We start from the raw sequence: 21,793 nt of genomic DNA on the forward strand, positions 1-21,793 counted from the left end.
CTAAAGCCCTCATTTTAATTAAAAGTTTGGGAAAATGTTGGCACAGACTCCTGTGACATTGCCTTCTGCATCTACCAGCTGCAATATGCACTATCAAATATTTTTCTGCAGTGCCTGATCCAGCTCTGAGTTCCAATAATTCTCCCATCTGTTGTAAAATGACCTTGAAATGATTTTTAGGCCTTGGTGTTTTCCAGACCTGAGTGGGATGAAGAGTAGTTCATTGCAGTTTCAGCCAATTTCAGTTGTGCTTGCACCTGGTACTGAATCTAGTCTGACAGATATGAAAGTAGCAGTTGTCATTTGCAGAACCTCATGCTTGTAGTGTTTTAGATGCATTTGGAGATTGCTGTGTATTGTAGCTCTCTCCCAAAGTATGTAAAGTGAGATTTGTGCTTATAGCTGCTGTTGTTCACAGGTGCTTCCTGTATTTGGTATCCCTGTATTATGAGTTTTGCTAACATGGTTTCTTGAAATTGCATGGATACCTATAGGAAAAAAAAAACAAACCTCTCAAAGAGTAAGCATTTGTACAGCTGAAAAGTTTTTTATGTTTCTGGTAAGTAATAGGAGTACTAGTTGTTTATTTCCCTTTTTGTGAGATAGCCTATGTGAATAGACTATGATCTTGTTAGAACAACAGGTGTGTTGGTGGAAAACAGGTTGATTGTAATAAATGTGGTTTTTAATCACTTATCTGTATTTATCTCTGTATGCATTTATCTCTATATTTCTGTATGTATTTATCTCCAATAGTATGGCTATACTATTTCAGTGCCAGAAACATTTATCTGTGTGGGATTTGGCTAGTTCCAGACAGAGTAACAGCATCATAGTCTAAATGGACGTGCTATATAAAAAAGTCAGAGGTAATAAAAAAAACAGTTTTGTATGTATAAGACTTACTAACAACATTCCTATCTTCCATCATCCTCTCTGTTAGAATATCTGCCTGTGAGGTCAACTGCAATTATCCCACTTCATTCCTACTGAATACTCCATTGAGGATAAAAAGAGGATCAGTGAAAGTTTGATGACTAAACATTTGAACATTAACTTTGTTAAAAATTTAAATTAACAAATGAGTCATCCTAACTGTATCTCAAACATGTCCAATGTTCTCCCTTTACTGTATTCCACCCCCTCAGCAGAAGAGGTCTCATTAGTCTTCCTATGTGTGGTTTTAGATGTCTTCATGGTTTCCTAAAATAGTGGCATTTGTGTGACACCTTAGAGGACCTGACATAATAAAGAATATAGATATCTAAAGAGTTATCTAAAGCCCCGATTAACCTGGTCTGACCTCATAGCTGATCCTGCTTTCAGCAAGTAGTTTTGGCATTCTGAGACCTTTTCCAATGTGGATAAGCAGCTTGTTAGGAGGAAAGAGCTGGGAAGGGCAAATTAGAAGAACACAAAAAGATTGAAACAGAAGAGAAGTTCAGAGAATTATTTGACTGAATGATAGTCAAGATGCTGATTGGCTATGAATGTATTCTCTTTAGTATTTTGTACTTGAGGCTTTCACTTCTGTTCATGTTCATCACATGAGCCTTGTGAAATGTTGAAGGAGACATGAATGGGGTGAAACTTGAGATCAGAAAGAAGCAGGTTAGAAGAACAGAGATCAATAGAACTGAAGCTGGTAATTGGAAGTATATAATTCAGCAACAGCATATGAAAAGGAAGAAGGAAGACAAGAATAAACTTCTGAGACTGTTCTAGGGTACAGAAGAACAAAAACCCACATGTCTCTGATAATGTCTTTTGCTGATGAATACCTAGTTTCCTATGACTATTTTAGTCAGGACAGCTCTATCTACTTTCACTATACCTATCTATCTATAGATAAATATATATATCAGGCCATGTACGATGTATATAAACTTGCTAGAGATATAAAGAGTGGCAAGAAGGGGATTCTGCTAATAGCAAAAGCAGCTTAAGAAAAAAAATGCATGTTCCCTGAAAAAGGGAGGAGTCAGACCTGTGATGGGCACTATGGAGAGTTCAGGAGTATTCAACGCCTTTTACACCTGCCCTCAGACCCATTTGTGTGCCAGTACACTGTTGCAAAGAAAGTAGCAGAGCAATAGGTTAGGGATATCTTATAGATCCTAGATAAAAGCTGTGCATCCAGAGGTCTGGAAATATTTCAGTGATGTGACTGCAAAGCTGCTGACAATAATTTGTGAAAAACCATACTGATTAGACAAATTTCTGACAACTGAACAAAGGCTGTAGAAGAAGTGAAAAGGAAGACTGAGGATCGCATAGTCCTTTGAGAGGTCAAGGACCGTCTCCTCTTGGAATCCGTATCCAAACAAATGGGGTGTACGAGATGGGTCAGTCAGAAGGCTAACCCAGATTTAGCAAAGGCAGGTGTACAGTCATCCAGATTGCTTTCTGTGATGAAATTACTCTACCTGTGTGCATGAGGTTGCTATAATACAATCAATGCAGTAAGACTTTCAACTTTGTCTCCCGCAGTTTTCTTACGCAGGAGATGAGGAAATATGGCTGGAAAAGAACATTGTAACATGGGTTAAAAACTAGTTGGACAGCTGCAGTTTTTGAGATCGGGGGCTCAGTGTCCAGCTGTCAGCTAGTATCAAGGAGAATGTCCTAGGGAGTGCTCCCAGGGCTGATACTCTTTAGGAGTCTTCTGCTCTGACTGGAATCATGAGACAGAACATACCCTCAGCCAGATTTGTAGACAACCCTGCATTAGGGTGACTGGTTGATAAATTGAATGTTAGTGGTCCAATCCAGACACATCTCAATAAATTTGAGGATTTAGCTAACAGAAACTTCATAAAAATTAATGAAGAAAAATTTTGCACAGAAATCCTGTGCATCAATAAAGATTTGAAATCGACTTGCTGAGTCGCAGCCCGACTAAAAAAGGTTGGGGTTATACTGGATACTAAGTTCAATGGAATGGAGTTTGTCACAAACACATGTTAATGTGTCAGATGAGATGTCTTCATTAATGCATTTCAGTGTGTGGAATTCTCTTTAAAATTCTTCATTATAATTTCTATCTAAATAACTTAAAAGGCAGAAAAAGGAGAGGGGAAAAAAAATCCATTACCTAGAAAATGCAAAAAGAACTGTGATTACCTTTTTTTTTTTCTTTTCATTATTTAAGGAAGACAGAACTGAGTAATCCAATACATGGCCGTTTCAGTATCTGGGTATATGAGCCTTTTATTGTATGCTATTGCACATTTATTTCTATAATACCAGATACTGCATATATGTATTTCAATATCAATCATCTCAGTGGATTAAAATATTTCATACAATCAGAGTCAATCTAAATCAGATAAAGACATCAGTTAAAATATGCCTATGGTGCTAATTAATTAGCTTTTAGCTATGGATTATAAATGTTTTTGTATCTTTGAAATTCTTTGGATTCAAATATACAATAAGATACTTGCATTTCAACTTACCCTGTCAGTAATGGATCCCTGATTTCCTAATCGTACCACTTGGTGGCGAATTGTAGCCTATAGTCAGAACACTATCTACTCAGTACACCTCAGGGCACTCAGGAAAAGTATAGAGAAAATAAGTTTGAATTAATAGGGATATGTTACCCAAAGAATGGTAGTTCAGATGAGAGCTGCTAAAGGAAAAGGAATATTACTGGAGTGGAAGGGCTGAGGAAGTTCTCAGATTCGGGGTGTCAGAAGCTGGAGAGGATATGAGAAATCTGGGTTGGGAAGGCCGAAAAACCTGCTGTGATCCTGGGAAGATAATCTTCCACATTCCACTTTGCCTCAGGAAAGATAAGCCATCTTTCAAATTATATCGGTCACATTTTTCCTCCTCTCTTCCTCATGCAAATGTTGTGTGTTCTGTCCAGTTAAATAATAAAACCAGAGCATGTGTACTGAAGTATTTCTGGAAATACTGTTAGGTACGGGGGAAGGAATAATCCCCATATGTTTGTAACAAGGATCATCTAATACTTGTGTAATATTTTTATATATATAGTACAGCAGTGGAATGAATAATTAATATTCATATTTATTAATTGCTAATGCTTTAATCAATAATTAGTACCTATTCATTGTTCATGCCCTGATTTTTTTTGTTGCTTCACATTTTGTTTAAGCCTCAGAAGTGGTTACACTGACCACTGAAATAAGTTGGTAAGATTAGGAGGTACTGGTATATGTGGCTTTTCTGTGATTTAGCAAAAAGCCCAGCAAGAAAAGATGCACTAAAATGCATGTTTAATTTGCCCAAGTAAGGAAAAAAAATGTGTAACTAAAGTAATAAGGTGACAGTTGCCCTCTATTCATGGCAAACAGAAAACATCTCTGTTGTCAGTCTAAATATGATCATTTGCATATTCTTCCACACGGCTCTCAGGTTCTCACTTGACGTGAATTGACTTTAAAGGACCTAGGCTAATTTACTCTTCCTAGGATCTGACATATTATTGAGCAGAATGCAGCTGAGAATTGCTGTGACCTGTATTAATGCTACTTTTTGTTCCCTTAACTGAAGTAACTTTTTACACACTCTTTATTAGAAAAAAATATTACTGGTTGTTCCTTCTGCCTTCTCACATCATCATGCAAACGCAGATCACTGAATTTATCAATACACAATTTAAAAATCTCTATCTATACATTCTGAGCTGGTTGATTTCATTATTTCCTCTCCTGCACAGATTTGTAGAAGCTATTTATCACCAGAACCTTAGGGGAAATCATTGTGTTTGCTGCCTTTTAAGAAGCATCAGACATAGCTCTGTCTGATTCAATGAAGATCAGCTGTTCTTTTCCTTTTTCTCCTTTTCCTAAAGCTTTTCGCTTTATTGCTTTATTCTGTTCAAAAACTATGAAAGCCTTTCATGGTATCAAGCTCTAGTTTGCAGATAACATAGTTGAAATTACAGAATTTTAGACGTTCCACAGGGATTGGAGAATAGTCCAAAGAGGAGGATGTCAGAACGAAACTGGTAATATTCAATCTTGTTACCTTTTATAATTGCATTTTTATTGACTTCATCAGCAAACACGTTCATACAGTTGACAATTGATGGAGTACCATATATCGAGGTAATTGGTAGGTAGTACATATCTGTCTTGTTTTCAGATTGTGACTCTTCTCTGCTTGGAAGGAATGTCAGGTAAAATGTATTGCCACAAGTTCTTTTGTGATCTGTCAGGAGTCTTTTTATTATGTATGTTTGGGGTCTTTTTTTCACAGTAATCAGGAAAAAAAGTGTAAGCAAAATGCGGTAATTTAATGAGTTTGAATCTGCCTTGTTTTGAGAGTGAGTTTTATTGCTTAGACACTGCAACTCCGTAGATGCCAAGAGTGAGAAGAATACATTACTGTGTCATATTGCTGCTATTTACCTGTATGAAATGACATCATAGACCTTGGGGCAACTTTAATTCACAGCAGAAGAGTGTTCGAATGCTGTTCTGAAATTTTGTCATTTATCATTGTATGGTTTATTGACCTAGGTGTCCTCAGGTTCTCAGGTTTTTGAACCAAGTAATTTTAAATCATATGAGGCCCTCTTCTGGTAGCCACTTTAAAACATATTATGGTGATTTTTTTTTTTTTTTAAAGGAGGAGAGATTACAATGAAGCTGCTTTTAAACTTTTAATTTATCTTGTGTAATTGGGGACTAAGCAATTGATAATCGCTTTTTAAATACTATTAACATGAACCACAACATTGCATGAATGACCATTTTTTTACATTTAAAATATTTCATGTGTGTTTTTTCACATACTGTTATTTAGAAATTCTGTTCAGTGAGGCTGGTAGTTTTTTCAGCTGTTCTTGTTCTTGTCATATTTTTACTAGGTGTACATTCCAAGCAGAGTGGCTATTGTGCTTCAGAATACAGATACCCCAAAATGAAGTTCACTATTACTGAAGAAGCAAGTCATGGAAGAAGCGCTGTTACACTGTACTGGTACTAAGTATAACAAAATTTGCTCTAAGGAAGCTTTCTGAAACAGAGTATAGTAATATTAAGTGTTTAAAATGTAAGATTATTATTCGCATTAGTTGCAGGTCTCTTGACTTGCCAGAACCTCCTTTGAGGAGTCTTTACAGAAGAGGCAGAAAGGAAAATGTTGGTTTTGTAGTTGTAGTAGTAAAAAAATTATGCTTAAGATATTGCAAAGCAGCAAGTATTTTCAATTAAATTGTTGTTTACAGAATTTTATCAGGAATAACAAGAGTGATCCTGCTCTGAAGTTTGTAATTTCTGGTAATCCTCTTTTTTTTGATAGTGAATTTGAATATTCATTATAAATGCTTCTGACTAAAAGTAAGTAGTTTGCTTAAATGATACAGAAGTTTTTGGCTAAAAGGCAGCCTTAACAGTTTGTGGGACCTAATTTGAGGCTCCCCTTTTTCAGTGACGTCATTTAAGCAATTAGAAATGTTTATCCAAATGAATGAGAAGGTCATCTGACAGTATTGTACTTTGCTATTTTTTATTTTATTAAAATTGCACAAAAATACTGAACAGCAAAATTAGCAGGCCAATTGACTGGTGACCTGATGATGTTATTGTGTGTGTTGCTTACTTGCTCTCAGTCAGATCTCTTAGTGAGTGCATCTCACTTGCTACATGGCAAGTAGCTGTAGCACAAATATTTTATTTAGATGACTGATGCAATGTTGCCACACTGGAAGAGGTACGTAAAATGCTATTCTTCCCATTGCATTTATTTAATGTCAGGACCTTGCAAATCTGATTTCACTACTTCCAGAAACTGCCTTTCAGCTTGGAACATGATATTCTTCTTGCACTTTTATAACTTTTGAAACATTGCTTCTCATGAAGAAGCAGTCTCAAAGTACAGTGATCAAACTAAGGTGTGTTTTCGATAAAAAACAAGGTAGTTAATTGCTGGAGTGCTGCTAAGATTATTCAAGTGAGTTCTATCATGAGCTACAACTTTTTGTAAAGAGTAAGATTTTGTATATTTGAAAATGTATTGCAGAGTATTCTGGAAAATTAATACCAAATTAACAAGACAGGCTTTATTTTGTTCCATTTATTTAAAATCATATTTGAATTGGTTCAGAAATGAATGTCTTTTGTACAAATTTGCATTTTCTAACTTTTAAAGTGCCCAAAGACGAAGATGTCTGTGATCATTTCCAAGTTATAATTTTACCCAGTTTCCTTTGTGAACTGTTGTGTAAATTACTAAATAGTTGTGCCAACACTGAAAATCTATTCACAGTTCTTGGAATGCTTACTTGTGGCTTACTTCTGAAGTAAAATACAGGATATGATGGAATAATGCAGCATGATGGGAAACAGTCTTTTGGTAAAGTTCACACAGAAAGAACTTTATGAATATCCCATGTAACATCTATCTGCTATATTCTGTGTGACAGAGAATTTTATGTGGTTGATTGCCATTATACTGTTTAGTATCATGCTTCATTTTCCTCTACACCAGTTTGATCATTGTTTGGTAGTGGGCTAATAAAAGCATTCCTGTTCCACTGAGACTTCTAAGAAAATACACTGAACTGTTTTAGCAACTGGAACTGATTATCTCCTTTTTTTTTTTTTCCAGATTTTTTTCCTTTTAGTGAAATAAAGAACAACTTCTAATACATGTTATATTTAAATTGTATTGATCTAATATGTTTTATAGGGTGGTTTGTTTATTTCACTGGCACCAGTTCCAGGTTTCAAATGTAATGCAAGGCAAATGTCTATGTCAAACCTTTTTTTTCAAGAGAAGGAATCAATGTATGATGTGAAGTACAAACTGTGTAAAACTACATGCAAAATAAACTCTGAGAAGGTTAAAACATATGCATATCTGGTTTCCTTGTTTGTACTGCAAAAGGAGTATACAGTGGTCTTAACACTGGAGGAGATGATTATATCTTGGCCTATATTAAAATTGAGTCTGAAACAGTCCCGCAAGAATGGTAAAATATTTGTCCTACACACATTTTTCTGTTATGTGGCAATAGAGTAATAAAAGTAGATCACAAAGCTTGCAAGATGAAAATGTAAATATAGGAAGTATAATAATTAAGGTTTTTTTGGAATCCACCTCTACATTCTAATGATGAGTGTGCTTCCAGCTGTCCTGTAGGGATGGAAAATTTTCCCTTGCAATACCCATGGAAAGGTTGTGGTTTTTTTTCTCCTGCTGTCTGTATTCTGATGGATTACGAAGAGGAATTCAACTGCTGCCATTTCGGCTTCTGTCTAGCTTCACATTCAGATCGTGAGACTTCAGCCAAGGTCCCTCCTTACTGTTATACACTGAGGCTTGTAGTTTTCTGTCACCACAGCTGCTTGAAGACAAGTTCCAAGGAGCACCTGAGCTCCAGAGCTTTTTTGCTTGGATGCACCTCAAATTAGCAATCTTCAGTCAAATGTGATAGTTTCTCTCTATCATAGAAGTAAATTAAGCAGTTTATGGTGATGTATCCATGGCACAAAGCGCTTCACAAAGATTTAGACATCATGGAAAAACTGTCTTTAAACATAACATGTCTTAGTGAAAAGGGTTGATGAGGATCTATATTTTTTTAAAGATAGGCTTCCTACTTCCCTGCCACCTGAAAGAGCACTGATGATTCTTGGTAGCTCTGACCCCAGAAATTACATGGTCTTTCTAACAATCAATGAGAACTCAAGTTCATCCTCACCTCCTGCTTTATGTAAAGATTTAGGCTGACCCTCCCTCTATCTAACATTGAGTATGCTGAATGGTTCTTTGTATTGAATAATTCAAGTTCTTCTGTAGCCCAGGTGCTTCTTAACAATAACAGGCAGGCATCCAGCAGACTGGTGTAGTCTAAGGGTAGTAAATTTTTATTTCCTTGCTGTTTTCTTCTCCCACAATTAAGGCTATACTGTCCTGAGGTTATTTTGAAGGTGAAGAATGGTGTGGTTATTTCAGCTTGGTGAGTACATGTAGAAAACAGATTTCAATGGAAAAAAACATTTGACCTTTCTGTTTGAGTTTTTTCTTCTACTAAATTCTGTTTAGTAAAGAGTTTGTTAACCATGTGCTCTGAAAGACATGAGTGTGTTGTAGCTAATTCTCTATCAAAGGGAAACCAGCTGTATGAACAGTAAGATACCAGACCAGGTAAGCAATTGTATGGTACTCGCACATAGTGCAAGATGATATGCATGGTGATATTTTCCATATTAATTTGTCAATCACAGTTCTTCTTTCAAATGATGCTTTAAGCAGATCAATGAAATTTTAATTTCCCCATTTTTTTCATGACTCCAGGTTCCTAAATGCCCATTAGTGGTTAAAGGAAGAACTTCTTGTTTATTTTAAAATTCCCATTCTCAAAGTTCAAAAATAACTTTATTGGTAAAGTAGTGAAGGGTGAGGGTTAACTGAATAAACAGCAGAAATTGTTTCCTTTAACTTAAGTGTGGATTTTCTGTTCTGGTTATGTTGAGGTGTATGATCCATTTTTCTTCTCTCTAATCCATAATTTAACTTTCTGAGGAATTTAAGTATTCAGCACTTGAAGGTTTCCTTGGTGATTAATGCTTCCAAACTGGGCTGCTTGTCCTTGTTGGAGGACCTCTACGGAGGTGAAACAGTATTTTACATATTTTCATACATCATATCTTAGCCGAGATCCAAGTTTCACAAAAGTCAGGCTGCAAGGGGCATCGTCCTAACGATTGATAGGAACTTTTTTTGCCATGGAAGACTGCGCATGTGTATTTTCAGACCTCATAGCTTAAGGTCCCAAGTGTTTTGGTGGGAGGATGAGAGTTATTTGCTGTGACAGACAGCTTTCTTTTATACTAAAATATATGTTTTAACTCTTTTTAAATTTAAAGGCTGTGGATATAGTCTACCTGGACTTTAGTAAAGCTTTCAACACAGTTTCTCACAGTATCCTACTTGAGAAACTGGCTGCCACTGGCCTGGACAGGCATACTTTCTGCTGGGTTAAAAACTGGCTCAACAGCTGGGCCCAAAGAGTTGTACATGGAGTTAAATCCAGCTGGAGGCCAGTCACAAGTGGTGTTCCCTAGGACTCAGTGCTTGGTCCAGTCCTATTCAATCTTTATCAACGACCTGGATGAGGGGATCGAATTCACCCTTAGTAGCTTTGCAGGCAACACTACACTGGGAGGAAGTGTCAGTCAGCTGGAGCGCAGGGAGACTTTACAGAGGGGTCTGAACAGGCTGGGTCGATGGCCTGAGGCCAGTGGGATGAAGTTTAACAAGGCCAAGTGCAGAGTCCTGCACTTGGGACACAAAACCCCCATGCAGCGCTACAGGCTTGGGGAAGAGTGGCTGGAAAGCTGCCTGGCAAAGAAAGACCTGGGGGTGTTGACAGCTGATTGAACATGAGTCAACAGTGTGCTCAAGGGGCCAAGAAGGCCAATGGCGTCTTGGCTTGTATCAGAAATGATGTGGCCAGCAGGACCAGGGAAGTGATTCTCCTCATGTACTCAGCACTCATGAGGCCACGCCTTGAGTGCTGTGTTCTGTTTTGTGCCTCTCACTATAAGAAAGACATTGAGGTCATGGTGCGTGTCCAGAAAAGAGCAACAAAGTTGGTGAAGGGGCTGGAGAGCAAGTCTTATGAGGAGTGGCTGAGGGAACTAGGGTTGTTTAGCCTGGAGAAGAGGAAGCTGAGGGGAGACCTTATTGCTCTCTACAATATACCTAAAAGGAGATTGCAGAGAGGTGGGTGTTGGTCTCTCCTTCCCAGTGACAGGTGATAAGATGAGAGGTAATGGCCTTAAGCTGCATCAGGGGAAGTTAAATTGGACATTAGGAAAACTTTTTTCACAGAAAGTGTTATTAGGCACTGGCACAGGCTGCCCAGGGAGGTGATTGAGTCACCATCCCTTGAGGTGTTAAAAAGATGGGTAGATGATGTGCTTGGGGACATCATTTAGTAGCAGACAGTTATGGTTGGAGTCAATGACCTCTAAGGTCTTTTCCAACCTAATGATTCTTTGATTCCCGATTAGCGTTGTATTTAAATTGTTGAGGAGAGAAACTGCATCTTTCTGAAAGTTTCATGCCCAATTAAGAAAAAAAAATCCAAAAGTTTTTGGATAAAAAAAGAATATTTTTTCTTCATGCAATGTCTTCTTTATGTAGCCTTTTTCATTTTTGTATTATCTGAAAATAAGTTGCAGTAGTAGTGATAGGCTGACATATGACAGCTCTTATTGAAAAGAAATGGATAAGTCATTGCTTAAAAACCACTCCAGCTGAATACATGTAAAATATTCTGCTTTTGGAAAGGTGAAAACCAAAGCTAATTATGACTCATTAGATGAGACCAACTTTTCATACCTGTGAGTACAATATGTACCCTGTAAATATAAGTAATTCTTGGGTATTCATGGGAAAGTAAACCCTAAAATTAAGTAGGAGAAAATACAAGAACTGAAGTAATGAGTCTCAGCTTAGCTGATATTTTTGCATGTTTACAAATCTATTCTGAACCCCTTGAGAAAAGATATAAGTGTTTAATTGAACTACTTGGGAAACCTGTCTTCTAAAGTTTAAACAATCTCTCAAAGCATTAGGAGAGGATTAAAATCGATGCAATACTAATCACCCTTGCTATTTGACTCCAAGATAATCTCCGGCATTGTTAAAAGCTAGGAGGGAGCTCCCTCTAAACTTTCTTGGGTTTTCTGACTGTACCTTACAAATCACAATGTGAATGTATAGAACAAGGACAGACTTGGATAGGATGATGTAAATTTAATGCATTGAATATTCAGTCTTTTCTCCACATAGGAGGTTCATGACAAAATAGATACAGTGCGTTTAGGAAGGAAGGTATGTCTGCAAACACGGAAGAAACTCAGCTACAGTAGAGTCTGGTCTATTTCCCTCTTTACTGAAGAAAGGGATTAGGGGCAAGCAGCTAGCTGTCCCGCTCTGCTGGGTCTGGCTGGGATGGTGTAACTGTTCTTCATAACAGCGCTATGCTGTGATTTGGGTTTTTGTCTAAAATAGTGTTGATAGTACATCAGTGTTTGGGCTGTTGCTGAACGGTACTTGCACAATGTAGAGCCTTTCTGTTTCCTACTCTGTCCTACTCACCCCTTGCCAGGAAGTGACTGGACATCTTCCTTCTATTTTCTCCCCATTGTGGAGGAGAGAGGAGTGAGCAAACAGCTCATGAGGGTCTTTGGCCGTTTGCTGGGCTCAACCCACCACCTCCACCAAAATCTGAGATTTCCACCTCAGCAGGAAACTGCCTTGCAAGAGGAAAGTAAGTGAAGTTACTTGAAGTAATTTGGATGTCATTCAAAAGGGGAGGTAGAGCATAAATACCAATCTTGTTTACTTATCTTTTGCGAAATACAGTTTGTCTTGTATCTACTTGGATTGCACAGCAAGATAACTAGAGGAGATTAATTATCCTGCTGTTAAAGTATCAACGTTGTGAATGACCAGACAAAGTCTATGCATTCAGTGTGTTTCATGATAAAAATTCTTGGACCAGTTCTTTCATAGTAGTCTTGACTTGTTAGCACATGATTATCCCTTTAGAAGAGTGTAAAAATACTTCTCTACTTCAACCTGTAAGTAATTTTTAATGTAAATTTCTTCATAAAAGTTTATTCACTATTAAAAGAGAAAAAATAAACTTTGTCAAAACACTGCCCTCTGGTACAGTAAAGATTTAGAAAATCAACTGAACTGAAAAACTTGTAATTAGAATGCATGAAATTTTAACCATTACTTGTGTAAAAAGCTCCTTTCATGTATTGACAGCTGCTTCTGTTGGGATTTTTTTTTCTTTGTTCATTACAGTGGCATTAGACGAAACAACATTTTCTTCTAGTCTTCCTGTATTCTGTAACCTGAATAAATACTAGTTATGATTGTTTGAGACAATCACAGTTTTCAGTCTTACGTTATAAGTTGAGGTCAGCTTTGGTTTGAGGGTTTCTAGGATATGGAATAAGAAGGGAGGCTTAAGATATTTGGTGATTTTGTTAAAATTTTTGATCACAGCATGTTTTTATCAGACAAAAGCAAACACTGTGTGGCAGCAAAAGAGACACATCATTAGACTGGCATGAGAAAGCCAATTATGTGAATACATCACATCCAGAACATGAAGTGTATTTTTCTATCAGGATTTTTTATCTGAAGGAACTAGTTTTGATCACTTTATGAAATGGAGCAGAAGGGCTGTATGAGAGAGAGAACAGTTTGTTGTGCAGAAACTACTTTCCCAAGGGAAATAATATTCCAAGATTTCAAATATGGGATGTTTTCATGAAAAATATTGGATTATGACAGGTAAGCATTCTCACAGAAAGTTATTTGTCAAAAAATCCTCCCAGAACAGTTCTATTAAATTAGGAATACTAAGCAAGATCAATGCTTGTACTATGTGCAAAGCATGGGCATTAATGGCTCTAACTTTGTTTATGTAAGCAACTGTGTGGAGAGGGCTTTCATTAAATTCATTGCATAAGTGAATCCCTGTAATATTCTGAAAATAAGAAACTTTTTTTAAGAAGCATGTAAAGCAACAGGTCTATTGTGTTAGCTTTCTAGAGGTTCCTTTGACTTCCAAAACACAAATGAGCTGTGTAACTTCCACCTGGTGCCTGTTGAGGAGGCTTAGCAGGCAGTGATTCGACCAGGCTGCCGACCTCAGCATCGTCTTTCCCAGATGTGGTCCCAGTCATCCAAGTGGTGGTCCATGCAGAGATGCTGGTGATGTCACATGATGAATTGGACTGAAAAACTGATTTGGTGGGAATATAAGTCTCTTTAGTGGCATAAGACCAGCAAAATATGCAACCCTAGCTGGAAAATGGGCTCTTTACAAGTGATGTCTCAGTCTTACTCCAACTTGTTGAGGGGATGACTATTCTGTAGCCAATGTGTGGTTTTTTTCTAGTTGCCCTGTGTAACAGCCAGCTGTTACACAGAACTTCCTTGTAGTTTACAATAACCTCTTGGATCTACCAGCCTCTGTTCCTCAAACTTACTGGACAAGTGTAATACAGTACATCATATTTATGGATGAATGCAGTGGCTACATGTCCTTAATGGAAATAACCTGTTTGGGTTTTTTTAAAAAAAACCAAAAATCTCCAAGGAATCATCCAGTAATGTGATTAAGTATTTTAAAACAAGTTGAACATGATTTGCCTAACTGGGGAGAGCTGGTAGGAAGTAATAATGAAAAAATCAGTTATATTTAATACAATTTTAGATGCTACTTTTTTTTTCTTTTTTTTTCTAATGCTTCCTGTGGATGTAGTACGCGCAAGGTATCACTGGTAGTTAATGCATCCTTAGAAATGCTATCACCAAATTCACATACACACATATTAAAGAGAACAAAACCTCATACTGACATATAGCTAGAAAATAACTAGGGAGAGCTATACTCATATTGACATACACTCAAAAAAAATAAAGTAAAAAATCTAATTATACAGTTCTCTGTGGGATTAAGTATTGGTGGAGTGGAGGGAGCCCTAATCTTCCAACACTGCACAAATAGGGTTACTCTTTTTCAGAAATCTTTGTGTTAGTTCTGGCACAAAACATGAAAGGAGCAAATATCCTGGAGTTATGCATGTGCTACTGCTATAGAATCTCTCATCAGGAAATTCTTGCCTTGCAGCCCCATTTAAAACTTGAGTGGTGTTACACATATTATGTAAAACACTCTGCAAGGCTGCTTAAACATGAAAGATAATTGCTGATGTTTCATTGGCGGTAACTCATTCCTAACACTAATTAAATACAATGACCTTTAGTATTAACAGACTTGATGGGTTTCAGACCGTGATATGCTTTGATGCTAGGCATAGCTTTCAGTCTGTCCTGTCTGCTTTTGCTTTTTCCCTGAACAAAACTTATAAATCTTCCTGTTTGGTTCAGACAACATAAGCAGGTGTCGAGTGTGCTTGCATTCCCTGCTGAGTCCTGCCACCTCACTGGACTGTGCCATACCTAGCCCTGCACGCCTTTCGTTATTTCTTGTCTATTGCATCAAACCGTACAGACCTTTTGAGAAGCCCTTGTGTCCTATTCCTTCCTAATTCTCTGGCTCCCACCACCCAGCAGAGTGGATATGTTGATGCAGGTATTTGCAAGGGTTTTAGCCCATCAAAAGATCTGTTAAGGCCAAATCTCTCAGGTGCTTGGAGACAACGAGGGGACTGCAGCACAAATAAACATATTGGCTCATCTTTTACTTTATCCAAAGGTCATGAGGGGCCTGGCTTCTAACTCCTAACTCTCAGATTTTACGGATTCTGTCACCCTCGTTTGATGGCTCCTTTTCAGGAGTGTCTCTGACCCGAAAATATTGATAGTCATGTTTCAGCTGTTGCTCTCACAGCAATTACTGAAACAGTGCAGATGTAAGATGCAATTAGAGATGTGCAAATGAACCGTCTTCAGCTTCTTAAATTTATTCCTACATGTCATTTGCTGAGCAATGCTTGCATGTTGCTGGTAGGGAATTTTCCCATGGGAGAAAATTGTAAATCTGAGAGTGTCCTTGCATATATTTTGAAGTCTGTTTCCTTTGTGCCCATACACCTCTACTATGAAAAGCTGATAGATGGCAGATAACTTGCCCGAGATTGGAGGAAATCACTCCACAACTCACCAGGTACAGCTTTGCACTGGGGGAAACAAAGCAAATGTGAAGGTATGAAGGTCTTGTGAAGACACATCACCTGCCGAGGTTGCTTTGATGCTGAAGATCCAGACTTGATGTGAGTCCTGTTGCAACCTGCTGGATTAATACAATCAAATCCACCCTCATTCCATCTCCTCCAAGAAGTTCAGATATATCCATACCAGTGCGCGGGTACTGCATATGCCCAAGTGCTAGCTCAGTTCCTGGAGCAGTTTTGGGACAAAAAATTAGATTCCTTAGAAGTCGAACAGCAGTCTGAACTAAATAAAAGCATTCCAAATGTCCCTTGGAGTGTAATTTGTTTAGACTCCAATATTCCCATGCCTGGCCTCCATCCACTGCAAGGACTTCCCATGTGCATCTAATAAATCTTCCTATCAGGAAGCTTCAGGTTACTTATGGAGCTAAGACTTTTCATCATATGTTTAAATCTAATACACATTACACTGCACAAACCATGTGTATAATAATAGCAGAGTGAGGAGGCCAGCAGCAGGCAGTTTGATCTGTCCTGAAATATTTGCTAAAATAGATGTAGCGTAATAGGCCAGTACTATTATTTCTAAATTTGCAAGACTTTCACTAATGTTAATCCATATTCCTTGGTTCAGGCCCTGTTCTTTATGTAACACTGCAAACCAAATTAAAGATACAGAAATGTTTCTGAAAATGTTTACGCAGAACTGATGTTGTGAATCTACCATTATTTTTACAGTTATCTTAACGTATCCGTTATAGCATAACAACAGCCTTTAGTCATTGTTCTTCTGCCTGCTAAGGCAAATAATGTGCTTGTCTAACATAACAGAAACTGCAGTCAGTAGCAAAATCTTTAATATCTAATTTGCTAAACCTTATTTCGCACTTTTTCATCTGAAATGCAGATTTAGAAATTGAATCAGTACATGTAACATTCCAGTGCACAAAATCATTACCAACGGGATGTTTGGATGGCAGTTGTAGTTTGGTTTGGGAGGATTTTTTTAGCAGAGACTAATTTGTCTTAATGTACCAGAAGATTTTTAAAAGTCAACAAGTTTTATGGTTTGGGTTGGGTTGTTTTTTTTTTTGTGTGTGTGAGGATTTTTTGTGAAAGTGGGATTTTTTTTTTGTATTTTTTTTTTAAATTTAGCAGCACATATTGGAAAAGTTAAGTGCCCCCACCCCCTAAAGACTGTTTCATTTCCAGTCTGCTGCACCTGAAGGTTGCTATTCCCATTTGTACTATCGTAAACTCCAAATCAGGAAATGGTTCTCAGTCTTCGTTAAGATTGGTGCTTCCTTGTGCCACAAACACTATGTTCACATAAGGGATCATGGGGGATGATTTGTGACCATGACAAAAGCACAGGACAAGTAAAAGTGATATTGCCCCATTTTCCAGATAGGAACCTGTTACATAGAGGATGTATTGATATACATTACAGTACTTTGCTGGTACAAGGTTTCGCTGCTTCCAGATCTTGCAATGCTTTTCTCTTGCTGAATTCTGTGTTATTTAATTGCAGTCAAAAGGGGCCATCTGTGAGTTAGATGAGATGAGCACCACCATCGCTACCCTTTACATATTTTATTCAGCTTATTTTCTGCTGCATTTTATTATTGCACTCTAATATCGCGTAATTGGGGAGGGTGCCACATCATATATTAAAGGTACATCAAAGGTATAAAAGGATAACCAAAAAAGATTATGCTATGATATTCCCTATGTCATCCTGCTTTGCAGCAGCTCCTGAGTTGGAGCTTTAGAGCCAATCAATTCTTGCCCAGCTAGCTGTGCACAACCACTCTTAGGTCCAGAGATAGGCAAAAATGTATTGCTAGAGTAGGTAAATGGAATTTCTAGGTGCTCCTCCTAACTGATCATTGGCTGCATACATTGCTCAGGCATCAGGTGGCAGCAGGGCAAGGATGATTGCAGAAGACACCTGGGACAAGTGTTGTGGAGTCAAGGAAAAAAAGAGCATCCTCCGTAACCCCTGCCAGCAGCTGACAGATGAGAAGAATAAACATGGGTGCATTTTCTTGCATTGCAAAATTCTGCCAGTTTTAAGTGCTTCAGAGTAAAATAGTGTCCTGACACAAGGGGGTCACCGAGCATGTGCTAGGCACTCTCGCTTCTCTGTCCCAGCCAATTCCAAATGAAGGCAGCATAGGTGGGTCATGACAGAAGGGAGCACAGGCCATTTCAAGGTACTGCAAGCTTTCTACTTTCTCTTCCCTGTCCTTGCGTTGGCACAGCTTGAAGTGGTGCAAGGGCAGGAGGCTGGTCTTCTACATGGCCAGTGCATGTGATCTTCAGTACTTCCAGGGAAGTTGTGATGTATACCAGTAAATATAAAGCCGTTCCTATTCGAAGGACGTGTTTGCTGAATGTGCTGGGATACATACCTAGTGTAGTCTCTGGTACTGCATATAAGACCTTGCTTGGGTTCCCCAAGGTTAATTCTTTTTTTCCTATGTAAATACACTAAATGTTTCTACTTTGTTGTAACCAAATATACTTTTATATCTAAATATTAGTAGATATAAACAAAAATTAATTTTATTTAAATATAAACTAAATCATCAGTGTTATCCAATTATCTTAGTTAATTCAAAGCCTATGTAAATGGTTGTAGCTCTGTGCCAGGCACTAAAATCAAGATTATGGAAGGACATGAGAGAGGAAAAGCTAGCAGTGTTTTTCATTGGAAAACTTCGCACTGAGGTCAGTACTGTGATGGTTACAGTGATCCCATGAATCTCATGCTTATAGAGGCACACTGGCTGTGTAAAAGCAGTTCAATAATTCAGGCTTATTGTTATTGTAAGGAATCTCAGACATAAACTTCTCCAGGTTCTGGTCTTGTTGAGTATAGTTTACAACAAAATAGTTAGGGAATATTCACTCCAAGTGTATTCGTTCTTATAAAGTAATCCTGGTTTATGTGTTCAGTTCATGCCACAGAAAGCAAAAATTATTTGTATATACAGCTTGACTTCCTTTAAAGCTAAAAAATTTATCTTGAAAATTTTCTAAAAGGCTGAGCAAAAGTATTAAAGCTGTCATTCTCATTCCAGTCCTCCAAGAAAAGTCATCCTTCAGTTTTCATTAAGTCCATCAATAGCTAAAATGGATTTCTCTGTCCAAGTAGAGCTCAGTGTTGCTTCTCTGGGTGAATAATTGAATTTATTGGGTCATTCAGCACACTGACACTGTACAAAACTTTAGAGGACTGTATTAGTAGTTTTTATTTTTTGTTATCAATGTAGAATACAATGTTTTTGGAATATCTATAACACTGCATTTCACTTAAAATAACATATTAATTTTGAAACAGCTGAAGAACAGAAGACAACTGATGGACTAGTTTTGTCAAGGGTCTAATTGTGTTTTTTAGTTAGAAGTCGTGTTGCTAATGTGATATGGACCTAGGTGTAAAATGACTGTACTCTACAGAGGTGTGAAAGCGATGTGATTCTCTGCCCTAGTTATTAGTACACCCATGTGGGAGGTGAGACAATTTCTAGTCCTTCCAAATTTGTTGATCACATATGCCAAAATACCAGCATTTAGCAAGCAACAAGGCAGCCCGTGTGCCTGAGTTATCTCACTTTCTGTGGGTCAGGTTACCTGTTGGAGAGGTGAGCAGCCAAACTTGGACCTTAGGCATGGAGTCAGCCAGAAGCTGGCTTCTTGTCCTCCAATGGCCACAGGAGTGCATTTGTCTTCCAGGTGACACAGGTTGACTTGCATGTATAGCTGTTTTACATTCATGACTTAGCGATGCCATTACCTGAATTGCTTGCAAGTGATACTAAAGCATTGGGTTTGTCCTGTGATCTGCAAGACTCGATAAAGAAGTACCAGTTTACTTATGGAACACCTAGACATTTCTGAAAAATAAATCAATAATAGAAACATTCTGAACATGTGATCAATCCGGCTATTTACAAAGATATTTTTCAGGAATAGGATGAAAAGGTTGATCTTTCTGTTGAGGAATTCTACAAATAAACCTTTTTTTATAGCCACTGCACTCATGTAGGAAGATACACAGACAGGCAAATACCACATAGTTGTATATTTCTTTCATATTAAATATATTTATTTAAATTTTAAGTGAAACTGTTGTCCTGACAACTTGCTAAAGCAAGTTGTCTGTGTATCTGGAATGCTCTATTTTAAGTAGTTTCAAATCCATTTGTGTTCAGTACTTTCTTTTGAATCTTTCATTGCATTAACTTCCCTTAACCAAGTGAGTGTAGTCCATCAAGAAAGTTCTAGGATCACAAATTCTAGATCAGTGTGAATTACAATATTTCCTCCTTAAGTTGTGGATTTGTCTTTGTAATACAGAGATGCAGTGATTACCGTAACTCTGATACCTTAGAATCATCATAGAATCACCCAGAATCACTAGGTTGGAAAAGACCTCTTGGATCATTGAGTCCAACCATTTCTATCTGCCACAAAATCATGTCCCTGAGTACCTCGTCTACCCATGCCTTAAACACCTCCAGGGATGGTAACTCCACCACCTCCCTGGGCAGCTGTTCCAGTGCCCGATGACCCTTTCTGTGAAAAATTTTTCCTGATATCCAGTCTGAACCTCCCCTGGAGGAGCTTGAGGCCATTCCCCTTTGTTCTATCACCTGTCATTTGGGAGAAACGGCCAGCACCCTTCTCTCTACAACTTCCTTTCAGGTTAAGGCTAAGCAACCCCAGTTCCCTCAGCCGCTCCTCATAAGACCTGTTCTCTAGCCCCTTCACCAGCTTCGTTGCTCTTCTCTGGAAACACTCCAGGACCTCAATGTCTTTCTTATAGTGAAGTGTCCAGAACGGAACACAGTTTTCAAGGAGCGGTCTCACCAGTGCCGAGTACAGAGGGAGAATAACCTCCCTGGACCTGCTGGTCACACCATTTCTGATACAAGCCAAGATGCCATTGGCCTTCTTGGCCACCTTGGCACACTATTGGCTCACATTCAGTCGGCTGTCAACCAACACACCCAGGTCCTTCTCCTCCAGGCAGCTTTCTAGCCACTTTTCCCCTAGTCTGTAGCATTGCACAGGGTTGTTGTTGTTCCAAGTGCTATTGCTAGCATGAGAATTACATGAAGTAGGAGACAGGATTCAAGACTCAGTATACTAAGTTTGCAGAACTGTTTTAACACTGTAAATTAGTGCTAAAATTCTGCCTACCTCACTTGTTATACTGCAAACTGACTACTACAAAACTACTACATCTTTTCTATTACTTTGCCTTCAACATTCTTAGTACTTTTGCCATGTTACCAGTCTGTTGTGTTGTGATATACCTATTTTATTGCAAGCTCTCTCAGCAAGTTCTGTCCACAGAAGTCACCAAAAGTCTTGTGCCTGATAAGTCATAATCTTTGATAACTGCTACATCTAACTTCTACAAGTCTGTATTTGTTGTAGTGTCTTTAGACACTCATATATTTGCATTCAGTGCCTTGGATATTCCTTTTAGTACAATGCACCCTGTGCCTAAGAAAGTTTTATTGCTTTCTCATCTGCCAAGTACAAGATGAGAAAAGGGGAATTACCAGCAGAGGAAAGGGGAACGAGATGCACAGGATTGTGTTGAAGCAAATAAGCAAAATGAAGAAGTCTACGTGTGGTGTAAGCCACAGCAAAAGGATACACGTTACACTCTGCATGTCAGTGAGGTGCTGCCATGACCCATGACTTCTCTTTGGCCAATCAAGATACCTATTTGAGCACTTGCTTAACTAAGAGATGTCAGTGAGATAAAAGTCTTCAAGGTGAGTATATATTGTATGCATTTCAATTTTATTTCCTTTTTCTTCAGGACTGGAGAGCCTAGGTATCATATGGAGTTGACGTACAGGTATTCAAGAAATCACTCTTCTTGACTTGCATTAAATCACACTGGACCTCCTACATCTTTTCTTTTGAAAAAAAAAAAATTAAATTACTCTGGAGGGAAAGCTGCAAAATCTCCTGTAAGGTCAATGACAGCAGTGACAGTACTGTCAGTGATTGCCAAATCCAGCCCATGCCATCTATTTTCTGGCTTCCTTTTGCTTACAATTTGTGAATTATAAATTTGGGTTTCCCCTTAATTATTCTAAAATGCAACC

The 21,793-nt window shown here is 38.1% G+C and overlaps 1 protein-coding gene across 5 annotated transcripts in view; it reads left to right on the top strand.

Annotated features, from left to right (window-relative positions):
- Window positions 1-7,832, top strand: part of GBE1 (1,4-alpha-glucan branching enzyme 1) — a 161,830-nt gene extending 153,998 nt beyond the window's left edge. For 4 of the 5 annotated variants that reach the window (XM_069870145.1, XM_069870127.1, XM_069870113.1 and 1 more), the window contains one exon: window positions 5,846-7,832. In XM_069870145.1, coding sequence (XP_069726246.1) covers window positions 5,846-5,902 — 57 coding nt within the window. In that variant the 3' untranslated portion in view covers window positions 5,903-7,832. The remainder of the gene's footprint in view (window positions 1-5,845) is intronic. The other variant, XR_011338572.1, reaches the window with a different exon arrangement.
- The last annotated feature ends 13,961 nt before the right edge of the window (window positions 7,833-21,793 follow it).

This window comes from Phaenicophaeus curvirostris, chromosome 1, assembly GCF_032191515.1.
Source record: "Phaenicophaeus curvirostris isolate KB17595 chromosome 1, BPBGC_Pcur_1.0, whole genome shotgun sequence".
Lineage (NCBI taxonomy): Eukaryota > Metazoa > Chordata > Aves > Cuculiformes > Cuculidae > Phaenicophaeus > Phaenicophaeus curvirostris.